Source organism: Lepisma saccharinum, chromosome 1 (assembly GCF_977018435.1).
Source record: "Lepisma saccharinum chromosome 1, izLepSacc3.1, whole genome shotgun sequence".
NCBI classification, from domain to species: Eukaryota; Metazoa; Arthropoda; class Insecta; order Zygentoma; family Lepismatidae; genus Lepisma; species Lepisma saccharinum.
The window spans coordinates 187,306,510-187,332,712 of NC_139229.1; the positions used below are offsets into that span (position 1 = coordinate 187,306,510).

General features: G+C 36.0%; 1 protein-coding gene across 6 annotated transcripts in view; it reads right to left on the bottom strand.

Moving 5' to 3' along the window:
• Positions 1-17,179: 17,179 nt before the first annotated feature.
• LOC146005452 (cleavage and polyadenylation specificity factor subunit 6-like) overlaps positions 17,180-26,203 on the bottom strand; it is a 145,632-nt gene continuing 136,608 nt past the window's right edge. For 5 of the 6 annotated variants that reach the window (XM_083144711.1, XM_083144702.1, XM_083144697.1 and 2 more), the window contains one exon: positions 17,180-18,251. In XM_083144711.1, the coding sequence (XP_083000837.1) occupies positions 18,101-18,251 (151 nt within the window). In that variant the 3' untranslated portion in view covers positions 17,180-18,100. The remainder of the gene's footprint in view (positions 18,252-26,203) is intronic. The other variant, XM_083144707.1, reaches the window with a different exon arrangement.

Sequence of the window (26,203 nt, forward strand, 5' to 3'; positions counted from 1 at the left end):
TAAGCAGCTGACCTGTTATCAAGATTGTGTGTGGTTGTAATCATTTGAGAATTATCATGCCATCAATACAGTTACTTTCTTCAAATTCCTCGTCACTCTGATCTCAGTCTCTGTCCTGCAAGTCATGGTTTTCACACTTTTCATCATCTGCACTACAAAGACACAGTTCAGTACGTCGCAGGGACTGATCCCGGCATATGCATGAACATTTCCTCTTTCGACAACCACATGTCAACTGTAATCTTCTCTGAAGTTCTAGGTAGTGTGAATATGACAAGAATGATCCTTTTGTCATCCTCATTTTCTTCTTTCCCCAGTCAACAGCCTATTGGGCTGGGTAGATTTGGATGTTCCCTTTCTGCTTTTATTTCACTCCAATACTTGGAAGTAACTCCTCGTGGAGAAAGGTGTGAGGGTCACTTAGGTGGCAGCGTTCACACTATCTATTAATGGTATCCCAATTTGTGTTTGTACTTGCAAAGAAGACAAAAAAAGTGTTTGTTGTATGCATTTTATGGTGCAAAAGATGATGTGCTTGAATCTCTTGCAAATCTTGGTTCTCCTGGATTCGATGAACAAGATGACAGAATGAATTGAATTATTTTACTTCTCGTTTCTGCTACTTTTGGTTACTTCAAAGACGAAAACGAATTATAAGATGAAATAGATGAAAGGACAATCACAAACTCATATGGGCAGCACACAACTCAGGTCCCATGGGTCCACTCGCGAGAGCATTGATTGATTGAGTTGGTGTTTTATTTAAGTCCACTTTATGCACAGTAAGGCTAATTGGGACTGGACCTACAGTTTAAAGTGGGATCTGAACCACTATATGTTCCTCCACCGGGTAACGAACTCGGGACCCCATGATTACAAGGCGACAATGATACCCCTGTGCCATCAGAGCAATGTTAGTCTGCAAAATGCAGTCCAGGGTGTACTTTGTGGAAGTGAGGTTGATATTTGGGTGTCTCTTACACTCTGAATATGATGACAGGATTTTGCCCGACACCAAATAAAATATTTCGGCAAATTACGATGGTATCTGATCATGGAAAGGGATGTTCAAGGCTCACGTCTTGCTCCAACCAAAGTTTCCCTCACACTTTTTATCAGAAGGAGTTATTTCCAAGCATTGGAGTAAAAAAAAAAAGCAGAAAAGGATCATCCAAATCTACCCATCCCAATAGGCTGTTGATGGGAAAAGAGAAAATGAGGATGACAAGAAGGTCATTTCTGTCATACTGACATTGCCTAGAGCTCCAGAGAATGTTGAATGAGGAAGTCGCGACGTCATTACTCTACCATAATATGGTAGTATCCAAAAAGTAGAAAAATGGAAGGGGGAGATCTGCACGATCACCAAAAATAATCATCAAGGAGTGTAACTCACCTTACTTGCATAGGCAACAGCACTGCTAGTGTCAAATAGGCACGTGATTGAAAGGTAAACAAAACACAACATATCAGAACAAGTGCCTCATTCTGTATGTTCGATCCTCATTGTGATCGGAGGACAATCTCTTGGTAAAGTGTTCAATGTACAGTAAGAACAGGGCACAAAGACGTCAGCGAAGAATCATCGGATGTCTGGAAGCAGGTCAAACACAGACTGAAGTCACTGCAGCATGGACTGTGCCACAGTCATTTCCAGGCTTTGGCGAGGGTTTCAAGACTCAGTAGATGTTCATGGTAGGACAGAACAAGGTTTCAACGAGTAGCGACGCCACAACAGGGCCGATATCTGGCTTTTAACTGCACGACGAAACTGGGCGATGCCTACAAGACGCACAGAAGGGCCCGCTTACAGTGGAGTCAGCATCATTGAAATGACCCTGAACGAACTGAGGAACGTGCTTTTTCACAGATCAGTTCAGATTCAGTTTGCAAAATGATTCCAGTCGCACATTCATCTGGAGCGAACCTCGATCACGATTTAATCCAAGGAATATCCTGGAAAGGGATGAGTTTGGTCAAGATGGAATACTGGAAGACATCATGCTCAATGGACGTACGGAGCTGCACGTCTCTGCTGGAGGTAATATTACTGCCCAGAGACACAGAAACGAGGTACTCGAACAACGTGTGCGACTTTGCAGAGGCGCAGTTGGATTAGACCTCACCTTCACGGCTGAAAAGATGATAATACATGTGCACATCGAACCAAATTGGTGGATGACTTTCTTGAAAGTGAATAAATCAACAGCATGGACTGGACACCAAGGTCCCCAGACATAAATCCTGTAGTGTCTTAAGGAGATGAGTTAGCTCACGATCACCCACCAAAGACATTTCCAGAGCTCCGCACTCCTCTTCATGAGAAATGGAACCAGCTGCCTGTAGAACTCTTGAACCACCTTGTAAATAGCATGCTACGTCGTTGCAAGGTTGTGTAGCTGTTAGGGATAACTTCACCCCATACAAGTCTCTTTTTTCGTCAAGGAGGTATCGGCAATTTTCTTATTTTTTGCATGTGTCTCTTTGCACTAAAAAAACAAATTAATTTCATGCATTATACTCTATTGTATACCATATAACGTTTTCATTAATTTTCACTATGTTTTATGCAGTTCTGTCACTTTATTAATAAAACATTTTCTCATATCTTAGTTATGCTTAACTTTTGGACACTACTGTAGTTATAAAAAATATATTATTATTTTTCACTTATAGTTAATAACAGAAAATGCCTCTGGAAAAACCTGACAATCGAACTCTAAATCAGGATATGGATATGTGCCATGGTGGCCATCTTGGATTTCGGATGTCATGTATGGTTTCCGACACATTGTAATACATGATTGCATGCCTCCAAATGAAAGCATCCTTCATACACATATCTTCCCTTCGTGTAAAAACCCAACAAACTTAAAAATGGTCAAAATTACCCCTAAAGGAGATAAGGAGATATGGTCGTTTTGTCTGTTAATGTCTGCAGAGGCAGTCATCTTGGATGTATGATGTCACACAGGCAATACGCCACAATAGTAGGCATCAACAAAATATCACAGGCAGTAATTTTCCCCCTTTATATGCCAGAATCTCAAGTAAAGTGTAAAATATGCATAGAATCCTTGCAGAAAAGGGCACGAAATAGTTTCAATAAATGTATATCTCCATAACAGTGCGAGATATGAAAAAATCTGTAAGAATAAATTTTATTCCTTTTTCAATTCTGAACAAAACATTTATAACTTTTTTTTCCAATGGATTTTCTGTTAGTGCATGAAGCGGTAGCCATTTTGGATATATGACATCACACAGGCCTTCTGCCTCAAAACATCTGGTAGTACATGATTATGTACCACACTAGCAATGTATTACCGGTAGTCGTATGTTCCCTTCATTCAAAAACCCACAGACTATAGAAATATTGACATATAGCCCTGAACTATACTCTTACTGCTAAATGTATAATTATCGTCACTCTCGTTATCATACTTTCCATTATATGTTTGACTTCCATTCTAGATTGCTCCAAATACCAGTCAAATTTTAAATAGCAATTTCAAGTTTTGTAATTTGGATCAACGAACATGACCTTACAGCTCTGCTCTGTGATACAAAGTACAGCAGAATCGATAAAATCTATATTATCTATGAGCTTTCATACTATTTTTTTTTTTTAAATTACGCAGATAATATGCTCCATGTAAACTCTCGATGTACAGGAAAGATGGCAGAACTGAGATGAAAATGGTCAATAATATTTGAAGAGAAATGGTAAAAGACAGGAGAGCAAAGGATAGTAGTGTCATTCATACAATAGTTGGTATGAATTTTCCTCCTATCCCCTTTCTAATACTTTTACCATTTCCTTCAGTTCTAAATATTTTAATGTAAGTCTTGATTTTTATTGTTCATGCCTCAACACAGACATTAGAAACAGCACTGAATTAATGGTCATCTTTCTAGTGCTTATTTCGCAAGCACAATATAACATTTTTACGTAACATTCTACTCTACATTGTAGAATCATTTAAAGAGACAATTCAATATGAATTAAAACACTTCTGAAAAAGAAGTGCACTCAGCTTCCAAGACTGAATAAAAACCACCAAAACAAAATATAAATATATTTCTAAAATGCTTTGCAACATCTAGCATTTCAAAAACTGCCTAATTAAATTAGCAGTCTTCGTTCTACATCCAGGTCACACGGATAATAATACTTATTTCATCCTTCTATAGAAGTAATGTGTTCTTAAGTAACAATGATCATTATCTGCACACTGTTTTACTGAAATTTTAAGTGATTTAAGTATATTTTCTATTTACTTTGTTTTAGACAACGAAAGTTATTTTCGGTTTATTTTTTTTTGAGTAAATGATAATATCCCCATATTTTCTACATACATTAATTACAGTGGAACAATGGTTTCAAGAAGTAAATTTTAACCCTTGCAGGCTCAAAACAAGAAAATGATAAGACAGAAATCTTCATAAGAGGAAAGCATGTATGTTTCTTTCATGATGTGAGCAAGGTTCTGTGGCTATGAACTCCTTGCAAGACAGCACAATCATGGATTTTCTTTCCATTAGTGTCAAGTTCAATAACATTTCCTGTATGTGCGTGACCATGTTCGTTTTTCAGTACATTACACATTCTTACAAGAATATAGAACCAGATAGATGATGTTCAGAATAACTTTAACATGTTTTCTTTACATACATTCATCTATATATTACCTGATAATTTTAAACTAATTTTGGTCCACTGTTCAATTTTGCAGTACAACATAATTTTTATGATGAAAATTTACTTGCAACTTGTGTTGAAAGCACATGTATGTCAATTTCCTGCACTTCAAGAGTGTATACCATTGAACACATTTTTTTTTACATAAAATATTTATCAACATTTAACAATTTGTTGGTATGTTTCAAAAAGACATCGTAGATAACTTGATTACACGAGCCATACAGTAATTACTTGTATCTGTTTTCATGCATATAAACTCTGATTTCAAATTACGTAAAACTTTTTTCACAAATCATGTACTCCGTAGCTTCAAAAAGTTTCCACAATAAGCAGGAACCACCTAAGATGAATGCATGTGTGGACAGTGCAAAATTTCAACAATATGGTCTACCAACATTAAGGACATGATGGGTGTTTGTATTGAAGATACATGTCACCTCATAATACAGGAAAATGTATAATATATGAAGGACATGGGGAAAACTCACCACACAAAATGAAACACTTGGTATTTCACAGCCTGGCAAATCTAACATGATCATGTATGCAGGTTGCTAAATACAAATTGTGCAATGTTTTCTATTTCCTACATACATAGTTTTGATAACCAAACATCATTTTTCCATGCGAGGGGAGGTGGAGAGTTTTAAAGAATAAAAAGAAAAGCACAATGTGCATTACCACAGTTATACTCTTTGTAACATTTTTCATCCCAGTGCAGGTATCATGGATGCTTTATATGAAAATAAAAACTTTTCATGGTAGGACATCATGCATTCTACCTCTGAATGCATACATTTTTATTCTTAAATGATGATAACCACTACATAATAACCTGAGGTGCAAATTTTTGAGATTTTAGTGTCCTCAACCAAAATGATTTAGGCCAGAATTTCTGCTTCCTAATGAAGATTTTTGTTTGGAAGATCAGCAAACTGAGAATTCAATAGAGATGTGTCATATGTTAAATAGCCACTTCCACTATGTTTTCCGTTCCTTAGTTATTCCTAGACCTCAAGAGTTTTAGGTTCTAAAAAATGTGCTTTTAAGTTCCTAAAATAGGCTCTAAAAATCTTAAATTAGGTCCAAAAAAACTTAAAATGGTTCAAAATTCCTGCAAAATAATGATTAGTTACAATTAAAAGCAAAATTTCAAAAGAACCCTAAGGAATTTTAATAGATATATATAAGAACCAAATATTGAATTTCTAACCAAATTTTTATTTGTGTATATCATTTTCAAAATCATCCACAAATTATTGTAATACCTTACTATACTTGACTGTTAGCAAAAGGCATTTGTTGTTATGAAATCACCGGAAATTCTGCACGAATTTTTCTCCACAGATGGGAAAAATTGCAACTTTTATTATTATAATCCTATTGAATTTATACATATTTATAAATGCTCTGAGGCAAGTTTTTCACAGTTTAGCTATTATTTTTATCAGGATAAAACAATTTCCTCAATTCTTTTATTTTGTTAATATCCTTTGCAGAACACACTATCTAAAAGATGGAAGATTATTGCAAGATATCTTGAAGTTATTAGGTAAATTTGAGTTTGAAATTCTTATTACTACATTAGCATATCCCATAACATTTGAGACTTGTGTTTATAGATGTATTTCGAGTATGTGAAATGGCAAATGTAAACTCACCACCTTAAATTAAATATTTTAAATATACAGGGCTAGCATAAATGATTCATTCGTTTTGAAAAGGCTATATTTTCAAAAGTATTACACGTACACACATGAAAGATATATGAAAAGAACCACACTCACCAAGTTTATACACCCTCTACAAATGTTCGATATGTGCCCGTTTGGTTACACGACACACATCCAGACGATACTCGAGCTCATTCCATACATTTTGTAGCATAGTCCTGTCGATGGTCTGATCTGCAGAACTGATGCGTTCTTTGAGCTCGACTAAGGATTGCGGTAGTGGGGGTACGTAAACAAAGTCCTTAACGTACCCCCACAGGAAGAAGTCGCAGGGCGTTAAATCAGGAGATCTGGGAGGCCAGGGGAACAAAGCTAGGTCATCCTCACAAATACGCCCAATCCAGCGATGCGGAAGTTCATCGTATAGGTAGTCACGAAGTGGGATGTTCCAATGAGGGGGCCCCGTCTTGTTGGAAGACAAAATCCCTGAAGTCAGCACTGAATTGCGGGAACAACCACAACTGCAACATATCCAGGTAACATTTGCCGGCCACAGTTTGCTCAGCGAAGAAAAAAAAACGGCCCATACATCTTTGTTTGTGACACTGCACAGAAAACATTCACCTTTGGCAAATCTCTTTCAACTGTCACGACTGCACGTGGGTTTTCCGTGCCCCAGAATCGCACATAATGGCGATTCACGTTCCCGGATAAGTGGAACGTTGCTCCATCGCGTTGCAGCGAAATAATAGATAATAGAAAAAGATAATGATCTCGTGCTGCCACCTGGAATACACAATACAAACTTCGTGAGTTTGTGGTTCTTTTCATCTATCTTTCATGTGCGTATGTGTAATACTTTTGAAAATATAGCCTTTTCAAAACGAATGAATCATTTATGCTATCCCTGTATATACAGTTTAATTGAATTGAATTAGAATTTTTGGAATCAAACAGACCCTTTATGTTGTTAATATATTTGTATGTGGGTATTGAGAGGCGGTAATACGCAAGATTGAAATAGAAAAAAACATCTGCTTCCTTGTAATGTTGAATTTTTGGAAAATTTGCCTTGAAAACTGGGAATTATACTAGAATTTTACAATGACCAAGAGTGGACACCCTAAATACATAACAATCTTTTTCGTGTTATCCACAGTCAGACTCTGCCTTTTGTGTCTGACGATCATCGTACATGCTGAAGATGATCTTTCAACAGAAACATACAGTTGAATGCTGTAACATTACTTGGCAAGGTGTGAATGCCACAAAGCACCGAACTGATATGACGTCATGGATCAGAGTTTGCATTTTTGACTGTGCAGGCAACAGTGGCAAGAGACATTTTGCTTTTTTTTTTTTAGAGCTTTGAAAAAACAACATAGATTTGGAGGTAGGGAAATTGATAGAGAGTAGGTTTCAAATATGTTAATCATTGAATTTTTTTTGTCACTAAAGATAACAAATATGTCTGTGATATAAATATCCTGTAGAACCTTAAAAAAGAAAAGACCTAAAAAAAGTGATTTAGGGGCATAAACTAAAAATAGGTTCTCACAGGCAAGGTAGGTTATTTTAGGCACTATAAAACTTCACATCAGTAGTCTCATTTTTTAATGATACACTGACGTAACTTATTTCTTATTTACCTGCAAAGGAAAAAAAATAGTTTAAAAACCTAAAATCCGAGGTCTAGTTATAACACTAAATTTTCTCACCATGGTAATAGTTAAGGAACTTCATTCTAATGATCACAGGTTTGAATCCCAGCAAGAATTTAGCCATATTTTCATCAGGGTTCCCACTTAATCTGCCAATCCAGAGATTTTTCCTTCCACGTATTTCAGGCAATTTGAAATTCATTTGCCTTTGGAAGGTTTTGGCTTATAACCCAATTTACAGAATACGTTTAGAGTGGAAATACGAAGCCACTGGTTCCAGATGCAATAGACACCATTTCTAAAAAGTATTTATTTTCAAATACAATGCACCTATAATAGGAAACGATAGTTTATATACATGAAAATTACTTGTCAAATGTACAACAATGATATTTTATATTGCCAGACTTTCCCACATTTTTTATGAAATTCCCAGCACTTCCAGGTCAGTGCAAACCCTGTTCATACATTTATGTCCAGAGACAGAGTTATAATGAGGACTCAAAATTAATAACTTGCCTGTAGAGATTTGAGATCTAATTCTGCAGATACCTTTTCATGAATGCACTCAAATTGAAAATTTATGAAATTACTGCCATTTATGCATTAATCTTTTGTGAAGCCAAGTGATTTTGTAACTTTTTGAAGCTACTTTATACTTGAAGGGCCAGGGGGAAAAACGATGAATGTTCATTCGAGACGATTTGCCAGGAAATGAAAAACAAAGTATTTCTTTCCATAAGAACGTTAATAAATGCCAAAATAATAATGCGTTTTTCAGGCACTTCTCATCGTTTCCCAACCAAGGCCGTTCTCATGCTTATAGTACAGCTTCTGAACTATCAGATGGCGTTGCGATCTCAAAATGGGCGAAAAATCGACATTCATCGTTTTTCCCCCTGGCCCTTCACTTGTTTCTGCCTCAATCTTTCAGTAACTAATACACGTTTTGTCATCAAAACATAAATGTTGCCACTTACCTTGAAACCTACCACTTCCACTTCAGGAGATGCAGATAAAAATACACAAAAATGACGTGCTCCGATGGCACCATTTGCTTGCAAACTGCACATTTAACATTGTATTATTACTTTAATCATCATTAAAGAGAGCACAAAGAAACCTGAAATACTAATTACGTTCTGAAATACTAATTACGTTAACATCAAAAGAAATGAACAATTGGTGTTAACACATCTGCCACTCAAAAAGCCAAGTAACCTCTTCACATGTATGTTACAATTGGTCACTTGTAATTACAAGGAGAAAAGCTTAAGTATTTGCTTTAACAAGGTTCTTATCCAGCAATAACTTACCACATATTCACTGATGAGCAGTAGCGTGCCCAGGATTTTCGAAAGGGAGGGGTTACATAGCTTACTGTGGTAGTTGCCCCTCATTTTGCCATCTTTTCCTATCTTTGATGGTTTTTTTTTCAGAAATTCTGGGCCAAAGGGGGGTTATAACCCCCACCAACCTCCCCTTGGGCACGCCACTGCTGATGAGTAATATATTGAGCACTTTGAAGGGTTGAGCAATAATACTTACTTCACAGCTACATTACAGTGTGTAAAATTATTTTAGAATCACAGAAGACTTATTGTTATATCAAATTAAGTGCATATTACTGTAAATACTTACATTCACATACATCAACAGTTATGCTTTTCAGCTGGTAAAAGTTCTATTGCAGTTATCTGCAGAAATAGGTTTGGCCATAGAACCACAAAGTTTGCGTTTAGCATGTTCTTTAAAGCATCTTCACAGGAGCTTTCTGCTAAACCAAGATAATTTATGTAAGCCTAAACACAATTTGTCTAAGTTAACACCATTGTTGACACACACTGTCTGATCAGAAATATGTGGGCACCCTTCCTGGAGTAGTGTTTTTCCCCCCCAGACATAAATCGCTGCCCCAATTTAATATGAGGCACATAAAATGACACGGACAAAACTGTCAAATGCTGAACAGATTCAGAATGTCAGTACCACAAGGATTCAAGAGGAATGTTAATTAGTACCAGTAAATGCTGAAGCAATGCAAATACACTCTCTGCAATTAAGATTCATGCTGCACCATCTAACAATTATTATTAAATGTGGAGAATGTCAAGATAAACCTACCTACCTACCTATTTGCATTGTGTCGGCTGCAAATTTTGATGGAAGAGATATGATGATTTGGGGCTGATTTCCATTTCCATACTTTAGCCATATTAAGTACTACACATATCCCATACATTAAGTACAAAAAAGTCCAGGACCCACATTGTATGAAGTAAAGAGAAGGGGTAATTTCATCACTTGACTAGACTGATTACTTTTTACTAAATACAACATAGTTTGAAAATCTTTTGTCATTGATGAAGACAATAAACCAAGATTAAGAAGAAACAGTGAACAGAAAACATGGTATATGCTGCTGAATGCATAAAGTGAATAGGACTAAATATAATCACTAGGGAGCGGAAGTTGATGAAATGTCATCTTTTTTCTGACGTCTCAGACAAGATGCCCATTAAATATACACAATACACTTCATCTAGAACCCAAAAGAGGCAATGTTAAAGTGCATTTTTTGCAAATTTTCAGGTTTTAGGTCATTTTTCACAATATTCGGTGTATTGTTTCATCATATTTTGTAACTTCTTTCATTTTGGTATACCAAGGTGAGACAGATATCTCGCAGGATTGCAATTTACAAGCAAAAGAAATGCTGAACTGGTGACAGTCTTTGTTGTGTCGGGGGAAACCACCAGGTGTCCGTCTAGGGCAAACTCAAATTTAAGATCACATAAGATTGCATTTTGTGTAATTTCCTTTTTATTTAAATTTTTAACCCGAAACTAACAAATTTAATGGTAATTTTTTCCATATTATAGGACATTCTATAGGTCATATACCTATATTTTTTAGGTCATGAACTTTCGCTCCCTAATAATCACTTTCCCAAAACCTCAAGGAAAGTACATTTTTCTTGCATAGTGAAGGTCGCGTACACAATACATCAAGCAGTGTGTCCTAGTTTCATGTGCGACTATGATCTTAACTCTTTCTGCACTCCTAATAATATGAATGCTATTTAATGAAGGCCATATCCTGTAGAAACATCCAATGTCCCTGTTCAAGATCAATACAGGAATCATTTGACATGTTCAACATAGAACAACTTACATTAATGTATCAGAATGTATGTGTATACCGGACTGGAAACAGACAGGCAAAGGAGTTTCTGGATGAGCAAGCGTCTCAATATGTTGGATCAGTTAGCACATTGGAGTGACAGCATTTTATGTGATGCAATAAAAAATACATGTTCACTTTTGTTCTCTCTCATCTCCTCAATCTATTCCATTTATATTGAGATCACTACAATTAATTTCAGTCTAGTATATTTACTTTTACTAATTACACAATGCTTGTGTATTTCAGGTGAACTATTATATTATACGATTCTGCTTATGAGGAATATGTTGTGATGAAATTATCAGTATTATCAGCATCAAATCCTTTATTAGAGAAATTTTGGGTGATGTTTAAGCACTTGGTGATGCTGTATTAAAAAATGCAATGATCGATTGATTTGTTGTTTTAAGTCCACTTTATGCACAGTAAGGCTAATCGGGACTAGACCTACAGTTTAAAGTGGGATCGGAACCACTATCAGCCTCCACCGGGTATTGAATCCGGGACCCCTTGATTACAAAGTGACGATGCTACCACTGCGCCATCGGGAGGCCCAAAAAAAAAATGACAATGAAATGCTTCATCACATGCCATTTTTGTGAATAAATTTTCAGAATTTATGCTGCACAAACTAGCCTCAAAAATAAAATGTTGCCGATGATTTCATTAGCTTCTTGCCAGTAGAGAAGTAGCGATGGCATCAAAGAAAGGTAGGGGATGGAAGCCCTCCCACTCAGTAATTCTCTCTCCACCCCCCCCCCCCCCCAAACAAGAAAAGCATGTTTAAATACACTCAATCACAAGCATGCAGTTTACATACCAGGAGCTATATTAAATGCAACTATCATCTATCTAAAGACATATTGCCCCCCCCCCCACACCCCCCTGTTCTGCTTATCAAGCATGAACAGCTTATGTGAACTGTGTATTTCAGTGTTCATACTATTTTGCAGACTTTTCAATGTTATATAAATGATTTCATGAAACACATCATTTTCTTTTTCTTGCATGAATAAATGAGACATCTTTTCTGTAGAAAAGGAATAATTAAACCACAGAGGAATCCATTGTAAACGCCCGGAGATCAAGGTAAGGTCTGACTTCTGCAGTACATATTTCAGGTCACTAGCTAAGTACAATATAGGCAGTACACCACCATACCTTTTGCTCCAATGGCATGGTTTGATTGAAATAATTTGAATTACTAAGTAGTACTACTATTGCATTTTTTGTAATTGACTTATCTGGTAAACCTAAAACACAAAATGGAATATTCCAACATACGATATGAATGGACACTTATCCCTACCATTCAGGCACCAGAAGCATGTACACGTACATACTCTGGACTGGAAACTTAAAACAATTGTCTGAAGAAAAAAGTGAAGAGCATCATGAATGTCAAATTTTATATCATGAACTCATCCCTGAAAAATATGGAAGCAGCATCTAATGAATATTGTGACAGGTGTTGCAAAGCTCTAGCTCAAATAGAAAAAACACATACATCACTAAATGGAACCCAAATATTTTAACAGACTACTACTATCTTTATGTTACATCCCCAAACAAAAATATGAGACAAGCCACAACAAAAATGAGATGTTCCCGACACATTTCATCACTTCATAGATTGGAAATCAATGTCAATTTTACACTTTATAATGTATCAATTCTAAATACAAGTCATAGCAACTATATTTTTCCTCAAAGGTAAACGGTGATACCAAAATATGATCGTATGTGCCAGAGAATGTGGCAACTGTAGTATCTGAACACATCACTAGATGGCAGTGTGATGAACGGTTATTGCACACAGTAAAAAGTAAAGTGCTCTCCTGTGCTTTGCACCATGCCATGAAGGTGTGGAGTTAGTCCCCCCCCCCCCCCCCACACACACACTACACAGGCCATTGGAAATTCATTGTTCAGTCAACCACCATGAACGATAGCCATTCTTCTGGGGAGAAATGCAGGGGGGAACTTGTGGGGAATGATGTCTTCTTTTGTTCCTAAAATGCTAATGTATGCTTTCTAACTTACGAACACATATTACACAATGCTACCTTTAAGGATGTTTAGTTCCCTTCTCTATCCTACACACGGTACACTTGATGTGCATTGTTCCCATGTTCCATATCATCATACACTGTCCCCTTCCATTTGTATATTTCAGATTATTGTTCCGGTCTCTCGGGGAAAGAAAGAAAGAAAGAAAAAAAAAAAAAGAGTTGCCATGACTTATGACCTCGTATATTTGTAAAATAATATTCTAATTCACAATTTAATATTATGAATTGCACATTCCTTGTTCTTACAATCGGTGATATTTCATAAATTTCTCATTTGCATGACCTGATATAACGGAGTTGAAAGAAGAAACCACAAATAAGTTTTGTTATTTTTATTATTATGTTACGATGTTTTGTGTATTGCTTACTGAAATCAGTAAATACCATATTATGCAGATGCATTGTTGGTGTGCAATTTACTTGTAGTAAAGAAGTGAGACTGTAGGCCCAGTTGATCTGGTGGGCAGCAACGATGAACAAATGTAGATTTTCTTGGGTGAGGGAGGAGTTAGGTTTACCGAACACAACTCATAAGGAAAGTATCAGTTGAAGGAAGTTTGACTTTGCATGAATATTGGTGTAATGTTTTTGTAGTGTTATTTATCAGAATTCTTTTCAGAATTCATGGCACGCGAAACATCTGTGGATTTGGATTCCTATAACAATGAAAAAAACTGTGTTCTGTAAAGTATGCAAGGAAGCTAATGATAAAAAACTACTAGTTTTACCACCAAAAGGGACCCTTGTTTAATTTCTTCTAGCTATTCCAACTAGAAACATACTTAAAAAATTACCTTCTTTGCCCCTCCCTGAAAAATATCCTGCGGATGTCCATGCTCTCACCTAGTGTTAGGAAGGGAGGATTTATGAGATTTTTTTGGAGAACTTTCCCCCAATATTTGCAAAATATAACTTCTTGTAAAAACAAAGAATGTGTTGTTTTAAATAGTGAATAAAAATGTATTTTCAAGCGCAGTGCATAAGACAGCATCTAGTGTCATATATATTAATAATGTTATGCAAAATCTATGTTAATTAACATCATCTTTTGAAATGGTGGGTGATAGAGCAATTAAATTGCCATTTTTGGATTTGTCATTGTTGAATCTAAATAAAGATCACTTTCATTTCTTTTACATGGAGGCAATATGAATTATTGTTGACCTGTTTTACTATAAACCAAATAGCACATTTACATATATATAGCCTGTAAAAAAATGTGATTTGATAAAAATTTAATATCAATTTACCAAACCCCTAAAGGTAGGCGTTAGTAATTTATGTACATATGGGCAATAATTTATGCAAATACTCTCAATCTAAACTGGACTGTGAAACCATTAAATATTATTTGATTCCTTTAAAAGTTTACAGGTTTGATTTTAGTACTAGTATATATCAGAAGAACTAATTTCTTGCTGTCACTCCAATGACCATTAAGTAGTTCTCACTGAACCTGTGCCTCTACCTACAAAATTATGTTTTACCAATTTTTAGTTCCTGATGGATATAAGAAACTGGAGCATGGAAGGAGTTTTCTTTGGTTTGGTTTGGTGTTTTAAGTCCACTTTATGCACAGTATGGCTAATCGAGACTGGACCTACAGTTTAAAGTGGGATCCGAACCACTTGTGCCTCCACCGGGTATCGAACCCGGGACCCCTTGATTACAAGGCAATGACGCTACCACTGCACCATCGGGGAGGCTCGGAAGGAGTTTTCAATGTCACACTTAAGATGTCAATAATTGATGAAGTTTAGGCTATTGGTACACGGACAAGAATGGTACCATGGCAAAGTTTCCTAATTTCGAACAGAAAGACTCAATGCTCCTAACAAAACAAATGATGACATATGTTAATGTCAGGAGAGACGACATGTCTCACTATTGTACCAATTTCATTCCTACATATGATAGCAGCTGATATGAACAGATGAGTAGACAACCATTCTATAAGATTCAACATTTCCAAGTTTCCACTTTTTGAGCACATAAAAGCAGATACAAAAGCCACTAACTCATTGAAAAATTGCAGTTCTCAATCTCATTCACTACACGCTAAATTTGGGTTGATCAATATAATATTTTACGTACAAAGATTCTGTTATATATTTGGCCTTTTTTTTGTCATGATTGATGTACTTTTGTAGATAGCTGTTTACAGACCTACATTTACTTTTGATATGAATTATGTAAAATCGTCACTGAATACTCAGTTCGATTCCAATTAAAAAAGCTTGAAAAAAAAATAGTAATAAGAATTACAATGGGGGAGCACCCTAAGGGGTTATGATGTATTTGCTTCACCTCATAACAGAGCAGAGAAGCCATTTTATATTTCAAAAACACATGGCAGTGTTTCTCAAACATTTTTTACGTCTATATATGAAGATGACAATGTCAAATGACATCAGACAGGGAACAGATGTGCTACAAATGCCTGTCACTTTTCAATAAACATGCAAGTGTGTAATGTAACACAGAGAGAATATGACATCCAGAAAACTGCAGTGCAAAAGTGAATACAACAAAAAGATCATGACCTGTTCCAATTTACCTCCAAGCTGTCACCTGATAAGTTACTGTTTTGTGCTCACTTCTCATTAAGTGAATTTGTAATTTTGTACACAAACATTGAGAAAATTTCCCAATTCATTACAAAAGCATTCAAGCATATATGCAGATAGCAATCACAAGTGGGTATAGACAACAGAGTGATACAAATAGTTCTGGACTGGAGCTGTGACAAAAATAAACCTCGAGCATATTTCACATTTGGTTTGGAAAACAAGAGAATGGTAAACACACTGAATCAACCACTGTTATTTTAACAACAGTAAATTTTACATGATCACATCGTGGTTGCTATTTACGTTTACTGATACAATAAAATGCATGCAATGTTTCCAAACTAAAATATCAACATAAATATTAGCAGTTTATATATAAAATTAATTCAGAAATATTGAATTGTTTTAAACAAATTGACTAATTGTTTACACACATTTGAAAGAAGTATTACAGGCACTAACAGTTTTGTACTTATTGCAACCAGGTTTTCAGTCTTTCATTTATCTACAAAAAAATTGCATTAAATTAAAGGACTGAAAAAGTAAATTAATAAGCTTTACAAAGTTGTGGGGGGAAAGAATTCTCTACATATCTGCAAGTATTAAAAAAAGTATCCTGAATCCAGCATTTTATATTATTTAAATAATAAAAACTATAAGGTATAAGGATTCAACTATGTTGCTTTCTATTAACAGATAGGAAATTCATCTTAAGAATTTAAAAAAAAAAAAAAAACAGTGTACACAACAAGAAATAAAATTTGGATGAAGGAAAAACTGTACATGCATAAATCATACAAGTGCCCTTGAGATCATTCTTCACTTTTACAATTTTCAGGTACTTAATTCATGGTGTCTGTGTGTGTGCTTCACACTTTTGAGCAATATTTTAAATTAACATGTTAGAGAAACTGAAGTAAGAAATTATCAAAATACGGGTATGAACTTATGTACAATTTATATTCATTATTTTGTTAAATATCAGTCAAACAAACTCTTCCTTTAAAAAAAAGGTGTTGCCAGAGACAAACTGAAGCAAACAACTAAAAATGTGAAATTTATGTTCAATAAGAATTCTATTATAAATAACTGATATAATAAACCCAGTTAACTGGTAATGCTCAATTATATGTATTCAGCTTAGAAATGGAACTGAACTGGCATCAGTAAAACGTATCGGGTACAATGTTGCATCTTTTGAACAGAATGCTTTCTGTGAAATTTTGTAAAAATTCTCATATTAATTTCTGACAAATTGTTAGTTGATTTCCATCTTTGTTAAGTCATTGAGATATCCTCTTTTAAAAAATGTAACCATCAAATATGAAGAATACAGTTACCAATACAAAAATATAGGATTTCTGTCACACTTTTTGACAGTGTTTGAAAGCATCTTTCCTTTTTTTAAAAATGGAAAAACACTTTGAAACATTTACATAGTACTTGCATAACAAATGTGCTCACAACACACGCACACACACACAAACACGCATGCACAAAAACATCACACGTAAAAATGAAAGTGACATGTCATCACGAAGTCTGAAATCTGTTACAAATAAAAAAAATAAAAAATAAACAAACATGACACACATACAAATATAAAAATAGAATATACAAGGTATCCTACAACTACCTTCGTAGTAATAACAACACATTCATTTTCACATTTTAATGACTACAATGAAATTACAATTTTTCAGTACAATGCACAAACTGAGCTTCTTCTCAGATAACATTTTCCCCCACGTCCATGTTAAGACATGGTTAATGCAATAAAATTGAACAAATACAAGATTTCACTCACAGACATGTTCATCAAACTGAAGAAATTTTTCTTTTTTTCCAGAATCATACTCTTCAGCCTCAGTCAATGTAATGAATATAAACTGTTCATGAAAATTCATCTTCTTCCTCTTCATTCCAAATCCACTTCTCTTGATGATGCAATACATTCTTCTTTCTTGATACATAGTAATTACACTACCAAATTACTGCTTGGCTATATATACTTGTTACATGAGTTCTCAGAAATGTTATAAGTAAACATTCTTCCCTACACAGACTTAACACAGAACTTTTAATCCTATAGTTGTGACACTTGATAATTACTAATTATCTAGTATCAGGGATGTATGCTGAAAAATCTAAACAGTAATAATAATAATAAAAAAAGGAAATATGGAAACCATAAGAAAAAAGTGAAGGATGGGTGTGTATAAAGAAATTATACTCAGTGACGAGAGCTGCGATGTGACGACTCCCGCTCTTCTCGTCTTTCTCTTTCACGGTCTCTGTCTCTCTCCCTCTCTGGTTCCCGACGACTAGCTTCCCTCTCTCGGTCTCGCTCTCTTTCCCTTTCACGGTATCTATCATCATAATACCTGCAAAGATGACAGCATCAAATTTCACTAACCTCTGAAAATAAATATGCCCAAAGGAAAAAGGCCACTGAGCTTAACATACACACATTATGTATTAATAAACTGTGAAAGGAAGAGAGTTTATCAAATACAAGGGGTGACTGAAAAGTTCTCAGCCTACCCATGATGCATTTGTCTTAGCCGAATGTTAGTTTTGCTAATCATAGTGCATGCCTTTGCAGAGCCCCATACCAAATTTCTCACTAATAGCTTTTTTTCTGTTTCAGATATTGAAGTCTGAAGTGAAGTAAGGTGAGCATTGTCTGAAAAATAGATAAAGTGAGCAATCGTGCAGTTATCCAATACCTGCTGAAAAAGGGCATGAGTGGACAGGACATCCACAAGGAAATGATGGAAACATTAAGGAGGATGCCCCATCCTATTCCACTGTAAAAATGTGGGTGGCGGAATTCAAGAGGGGAAACACCGTTTGTCTGCAGCAAACTTGACTCTCCTTCAGGCTGATCCTCTGACATTTCTCCATTTTGTAACCTTGGACGAAGAATGGGTCCACCACTTTCAGCCAGAGTTCAAGGTGCAATCAAAACAGTGGTAAAAGTTCAAGTCAGTGACATCAGCTGACAAGGTGATGACCTCTGTTATTTGGAATTTGGGATGCAAGGGGTGTCATCCTGGCTGAGTACCTCAAAAAGGGTGAAACGGTGAACGGTGCGTATTATGCTGCTCAACTGAAGCGTTTGCGGGAGGCCATCAAGGCGAATCGTCGTTGAATGTTGAAGACGCGCATCCCTTTCCATCAAGACAACACACCTGCACACACATCCACCATTGCAATGTCTACTATTGAGTCATGTGACTCCAAACTGCTTCCACACCCTCCCTACTTGCCAGCTTTGGCTCCCTCAGACTTTCATCTGTTCCCTAAGCTCAAGCAACACCTGGGTGAAACCCATTTTCCATCAGATGATGACGTAATGGCTGCAGTGGGCAACGTTTTTGCAATGCAGGATGAAACGTTCTACAGTGAAGGTATCATGGGCCTGCAGCACTAGTGGCAAAAGTGTGTGGTACATCAAAGGGGAGTATGTTGAAAAAAAGCCATGAACAATTGAGCTCCGGACCACCCTTCATGGGTAGGTCTTTTCAGTCACCCCTCGTAGAAATTTGTAAAACAAAGAATGACGTATTTGGAAAAAATAATCTCGCTACATTTACAAAAAAGGGTTTGGACCAACAACTATAGTTGTCTTGAGCACATCAGCAGAAACAGATTAAAGACACAACAGAGAAAAGTCCCAAACACGCAAGCGAACACTCAGTGATCAAGAGAACCTTTTGAGCCGAAGGAACACTGCAAGCTGCACGTGCCTCTTGGACTGCGTCGTTTTCTCAATACCGTGCATCGTGTCACCCCAGTTTGTTGTTCACATATGCACAGTGAATGCTTCATTCCAACGAGCTATATTTAGACTCTGGAAGAGAGCCCAACCGGAGGCCTCATAACATCTTTGAAGCTCTAATCTGTTAATAGAATAAAGTATCGACATGTACAATGTTTTAAGATTTAAACACAACGTTCTATTCGCTTTATCAAGTTTTTTGATGCAGTTATCTGCTGTAATTTTCTTTCAAACATCGTGTAAACAGGCCGTGTTTTGGGCATTTAGGACGTGATTGCTTTTATCTTAAAGCCAGCTCATAGAGGCACTTTAGTCCAAAATATATTAGTCAACGTGGTAAAGTACTATAGTGCATTGTTTCTCAACCGCCAGGCTCTCGTATCAACTATACTGAGCTGCGAAAGGTTCTGCTGAAAATTGTTAACAAATAACACAATCCCAATATCATATTTGAGTTGTGAGTTTTTGTTTTTTAAGTCCATTTTATGCACAAATAGACTAATCAGAACTGGATCTGCCCGGTGGCTCCACCAGGTATCGAACCCGGGATCACTTAATTTCAAGGAGACGACGTTACAATTTCGTCATCCATATTTTTCTATTTGTCAACAATCCTACACGTAATCATTACTCTTTATGATTATGCTAGAATTTATTCTTCAATATTTAATTTCATGGGTACATGTTCATGCATGCATAAAATCTTAAATACTGTAAAGGTATTAATGAGGAAAAGTCTTGGGCTAAGGGCATTGACTTAAAAGAAGTACCGGATCATGGTTTCAAGAAGGTTGAGAATCATTTCTCTAGTGTTTAGGTCTTTGCTTTATCCAGGCTGGAAAGTCTAGTGTATACAGTTTGAGGTGAGTGCATATTATTTCTCCATTTCTCATGCACAACATGCCTCTCCAGAGTTTCAATAACTTGCACAAATTTTATAACGCGATTTATATGTAACAACGTCTCTCGTTACGTTTCTTTCGGGTGTCTAAAAAACTGATTAATGCAATTATATCGGTATCATCATGTGAACTGAGCAAGAGTGTCACTTGCCGCATGCAGCTTGTCTCTTTGGTGTGAAACTCTCATGTCGCTTGTCTCTTCGGTGTGAATTCTCCCTAACAGTTACTTTGCATGATAAAAATAAAACCACATTCAACAATGGACGAAGGAATAACTGATGAGGAAAATACAAATATATTGTCGTTAAAAAGATCAAAATCTTATTAGACTGCAATTATTACAGTATCTTGAGTGTACTGCATGTAAGAGTTTCTTTGTACTGATAAAAATGGCATACTGCCTGCCTTCAATAACTGTTTCCGAGCCCCTTGAAAATACAGAATTGAGTCAATATCATGTAGAATGGGGGTTACCATTGCAAGTGCCAGGTAACAGTAGTGATGGAACTTAATTCTCTGCATAAAAGCTGTTTGGCATGCTGTCCGCCAAAGGCCTATTGTAACATGGAAGTTTATTTTAGCCACAGACTTGTAGTTATCAAAGACTCATAAACACAAGGAATATCAGAAATAGTGATACATTTATAACAACACAATCATGTTGAAAACCAACTAGAGTGAAACCTAGCTTGGATTCCTATAATATCCTCTTTCATAAGCAGCAGAGAAATGTACACTCTAGTTTCAATCTAGCTTCTAACACTGGAGCTCTCTACTAACGGAATATTCTAAGTAAATTGATACTGCTATATTTGTCTTAAATTCAACATTGTTGGTATATCTGCACAGTAAGAAAGGCCTTGGCATGTATATGACATTTGTACATTTGATTTCTAAAAATCACAATGTTACTCCTCAATTTATGTGGAAAAAGAGTTCCAGGACTTACTATATCTGACAATAAAATTTTTATCACATTATTCATAAATTATTATGCCCACATTCCAAATACATTACTATATATACAAGGTCAATGGATAAATATATGCATTTTATTACCAACTTCATTTTTTTTAAAAAAGTTTACATATTAGTTATTCCAATCTACCCAACCGAGTAATTCATAACAGAAATAAACCTGGACACATTCATCACTAAATACATAGAGATATATGTCAACAAGGAATGTCAGTGGGGAGGGTAGATATCAAATTTAGATCATTAATATTATAAAATTTACTTATACCGGTAACAACAAAATCGCACACTTCTCCTTTAGTTTGCAGGTTATTTACAGATATGTATTGGATTAGCAATTTTACCAATAAACCAACACATTGATATGCCTATACCAATAGAGTTAGTTTTTAGTAACTTATGAATGTTGTGGCACAATACATTTTGCTTGCAAGTGGCTCAATTCTTGTCCTAGAATGTGATTTGCAATTAAACCTAACATTTTATTGAGTCCACTATGAGAAATTTTACTTGTGAATAATATACAGTTGTGACTGCTTTATACATAACACAGTTCTGCGTAATTCTGCTTTATACGTAAATTATTGTAGGTCCCGGCAAAATATAATTTAAAAACGTGTTAATTAAACCTTATTTGTAGGAAATGTATTTATACATAATTCGATGTTATACATACTAATTTTCATAAAATACAGTTGATTTGTAGTACGTAACCAAGCTTCAACAATGTCACAGAAGTGACAGTTTTCAGTTGCTACTGGTCGGCCATGGAGAAAGAGAGGAAAAGTTACATGCTTGGCCAGAAAGTAAAATTCATATCGTTCCCCAAAATAGATACAATTACAGTATTATAAGAATGATTTGACATGGTAATATCTAAATCTGATTTGTAAGAAATTCTCAGTTATATGTATTATTTTCTCTTCAACTTGGAATACGCATAACTCAGCTTCAACTGTATTTGCTTTTAGAGACTGCAACAAAATCTAATTTTTAATTATTGTCCTATGTGCAAAAACACCAAATATGAACTTCAGAATAAAATCTGATTTCCATTATTTTCCAAGAGACAAATTCTGGGTCTTTTATGAAAGCAGTGGCTGGCCTAGAAACATAACCAAAGCAAAAAATCATAATGGAAATTACTTCTTCTAGATGCTTCATAAACATTTTCAATTAGGTTCATATCTTTCCTTCATCTTCATCTCTATTTCTAACCTCATAGATATTTCCAAATATTTCATTTACCACACTATCAATGCTTCTCTTCTGCCTCTGCAGTGACAAAAGCAATCATTTTCAATTCACAGTTTGCCAATTCCAATTGAGCATTTACAAGCAAGTAGCAAGTTTTGTACGTTATTTGTTGCTTGTGCATTCAGAAACCCTGCATTTTTAGCTTACATCTTCCTTACTTATTTCTCGAAACCAGAGCACATGACTAACTGTTGTCATTTCTCTGGAACAACTCTTCATGTTTCATTTTTCCTTCTTTGTTTAAATACATATAGATATGATATACTTGGGTTCCAAAGTTCAGTTTTCGCAAGTCCACTTTGTGCTGAGATATGCTAATCTGGACTGGACCTACAGATTGGCATGGGACTCAACCTGACACCCCTTCATTACAATTACAAGGTAACATACCATCACAGGGGCTCATACTTGGATTTCAATGGATTACAAGTTTTGTAAGTTTGTTGAAAGCTTTTTCTTCTTAAAGAAATCGACCTTCATATAAAAGCATGGGCTTTTAAAATACAGACACATACACAAAAAAAAAGAAAGATCACAGTGGTTGTCACAGAAGATTGATTTTTTTTTTTTTTAATGGTAAGGACCTTCAAAAGAACTAAAAACTATGACATTGTACCTTCATATAAATGTAATTAGACTTGGTGAGGTCATACCAACTCACCCAATGGAAAGATTCAGATTAAAATATTTCACTTTACACAAGAGCATGGTATTTCCCCCTCCAAAACAAAATCAACTTCAACTTTCTATTACAAGTAGTTTCCCTTCAAGAAACTTTGTTGCACATCACTGCACATCCGAAACCTGAAATCTCCCATTGGTTTCAAAAGGGAGGATAAGAAACAGATTTTACCTATGTTGTTAGTTATAAAATTCTGCCGAGATTATTTTTGGAAGATTAAGAGAAATGAAGCAAACAGAAATCTTATGGCATCCTTTCAGTTATAATTTGGAATATAGTGTATGCTCTACAAGGAGTGGAGGCAAGTCGCCAATTTTGTTGTTCGATTGATTGATTTGGTTCGTTTACTTCACTTTTTGGATAATCATGAAGATGAGGAAGAGTGATGACATGATGAAACTGATGCAGGGACACTCAGAAATAACACCCATGCCCAGGCAGGAATTCAAACCCAGGGACCCTTGGACACCAATTTTGCAACCGTAACAAGAGGCATAAATTTAGAAATTTGGAGCCAGAGGGAGGAAACAGCGAAGGAAGATGATGATTGTTATAGCAGCTAGATATCTGAGAGGAAGGTCATTAGAAATACAAGAGGTTGGGCAGATGGTTTTTTTCTTCATGATGTAATGGTGATAGAAGGTAAATGTATACATGAAGCAAGTATAGACCAAATCTATAAACTATGCACATAGAACAAATGTCAGACAACTGAACACACTTAATCAGCTGTTTTCCTCTTTGTAAGCAATAAACCCATTTGTCTGGCTTAAGATAAATTGAATATACTGGCACGTACTTAATATACAAAATACTCTACAATGTAATGTGATGAAATTCAATATTTCACTTTACGAGTTTCATGCCAGCCGCAGACCATGTGGAGAACTCTTATTATTCATCCATGGTTTTGGACTTTTAGTTGTCGTCCGTAAGATGGTGTTAGTGACTTCCCATTTGATTTCCATAGATATGGTAAACATTCTTACCTATGGATTGTTCTTGTTTGGATGTTTAATACTTGTATATTGCAACACTGTCACTTCATTGTTTCACATTCTAGTAATACATTGCCACCAGTATGACATTGTACACAGCGAACTTAAAGTGTTACCTAGGAGAGAGGTTAGTGTTATCTCAGATGACTGGCTGGAACTACATTTGAGTGAAATAAGTCAACAACGTGGTTTAAGATAGTAGACTATAAACATTGCATGATAAAACTTTGGACCACACACACTTGGCACAGTTGATGAGCAGGAGAGATATTTCTGTTCTCTTTTTCTTCCATACATTTCTTTGCATTTGCACTGGTTTGTAAATTATTGTATTTTACCACATCAATAAAAGAAAAAAAATGTCAATTTGATATGAAAATACAATTTCACCTTTGAGCTTTTCATGCTCTTAAATATCAAGAAGAAAATAGGTGTATACATACTTTCCCCTTCTTTCACCGACTTGTAGAATATATACTCTCTGACAAAATAGCAGTCTCTTGTGAGGGGGCGAGGGGACTTATTTTAAGACCGTGTTAAGTCACATGCAAATTTAATCTATGTCTAGATTGCGCTGAGTTTGAATTTTAGTTTCTAAGTCCACTTTATTCACAGATAAGCTCATCGGGACTGGACCTACAGTTTAAAGTGGGATCTGAATCACTGTGTGCCTCCACTGGATATTAAACCTGGGAACCCTTGATTACAAGGCAACAACGTTACTAGATGAACAAAAATGGCATGAGGCAAAAGTGAAAAACCTGATACTCAAGGACAAACCAATGTCGATCATGTTCCTGAATCTCATGGATTTAGTCTTAAGTTTGTGTAGCTTAAGTGGATGAGCTTGTACGAGGGTCACTACGAAAGTTTTGAGACAGGCTGTGTTATGATCCATTATTTCACTTCCAAGAAATACAATGAGCAGCGACATCTTTGCTGATTCACCTGTGCAACTTTAAACCTGCTCAGCTTATCAGTGTTGCTGAGAGGGTTTCGTTTGTTTCTGTCTGTGCGATATAAGTCGTTTGCAGTATGGAGCTGGGAAGAGAGCGCTTTCATGCAATGATTTTCTATGATTTTAAAAGTGGGTTAAACGAGTCGCAGAGTCTTGAGCAATTGCAACAGACTTTCATAGACCTGGCTCCTTTCCATGGGACAATTTTTCGGTGGTTTTGAGAATTTAAAAGAGATCAAAACTCATTGGAAGACAAGAAGACTGATGGGCATCCAGCATCTGCACCAACTGTGGAAACCATTGGCTCTGTGGAAAAAAAATGGTTCGCGAAAACAATCTAAGTGACATTTAAGGACATTGAAGTGGCACTACAGATTTGATCACCAGCAGTGTCCCAAGATCCTGCACGATTACTTACAAATCAGGAAAGTTGCATCCCGATTGGTGCCTCACATGCTGACAGATGAGAAAAAGTGTGTTCGTTTGGAATGGTGCAAAGATTGATTGACTTGCTTTATTTTACTTCACTTTTTGTGCCACTTTTGGCTAATTTGCGAAGATGGGGATGAGTGATGATGAATGGACACTCACAAACATCCATGCCCAGGCCAGGATTCGAACCCGGGACCCCTGGCATCATAGCACAATGTGCTAACCACTCCACCACGGGGGCCGGCGAATGGTGCAAAGAAATGCTGGGCAGATTCGACTGAGGTGACTAGAGCTGTTTGTGACATCGTTACTAGTGATGAAACCTGGTTTTACCAGTTTGATCCA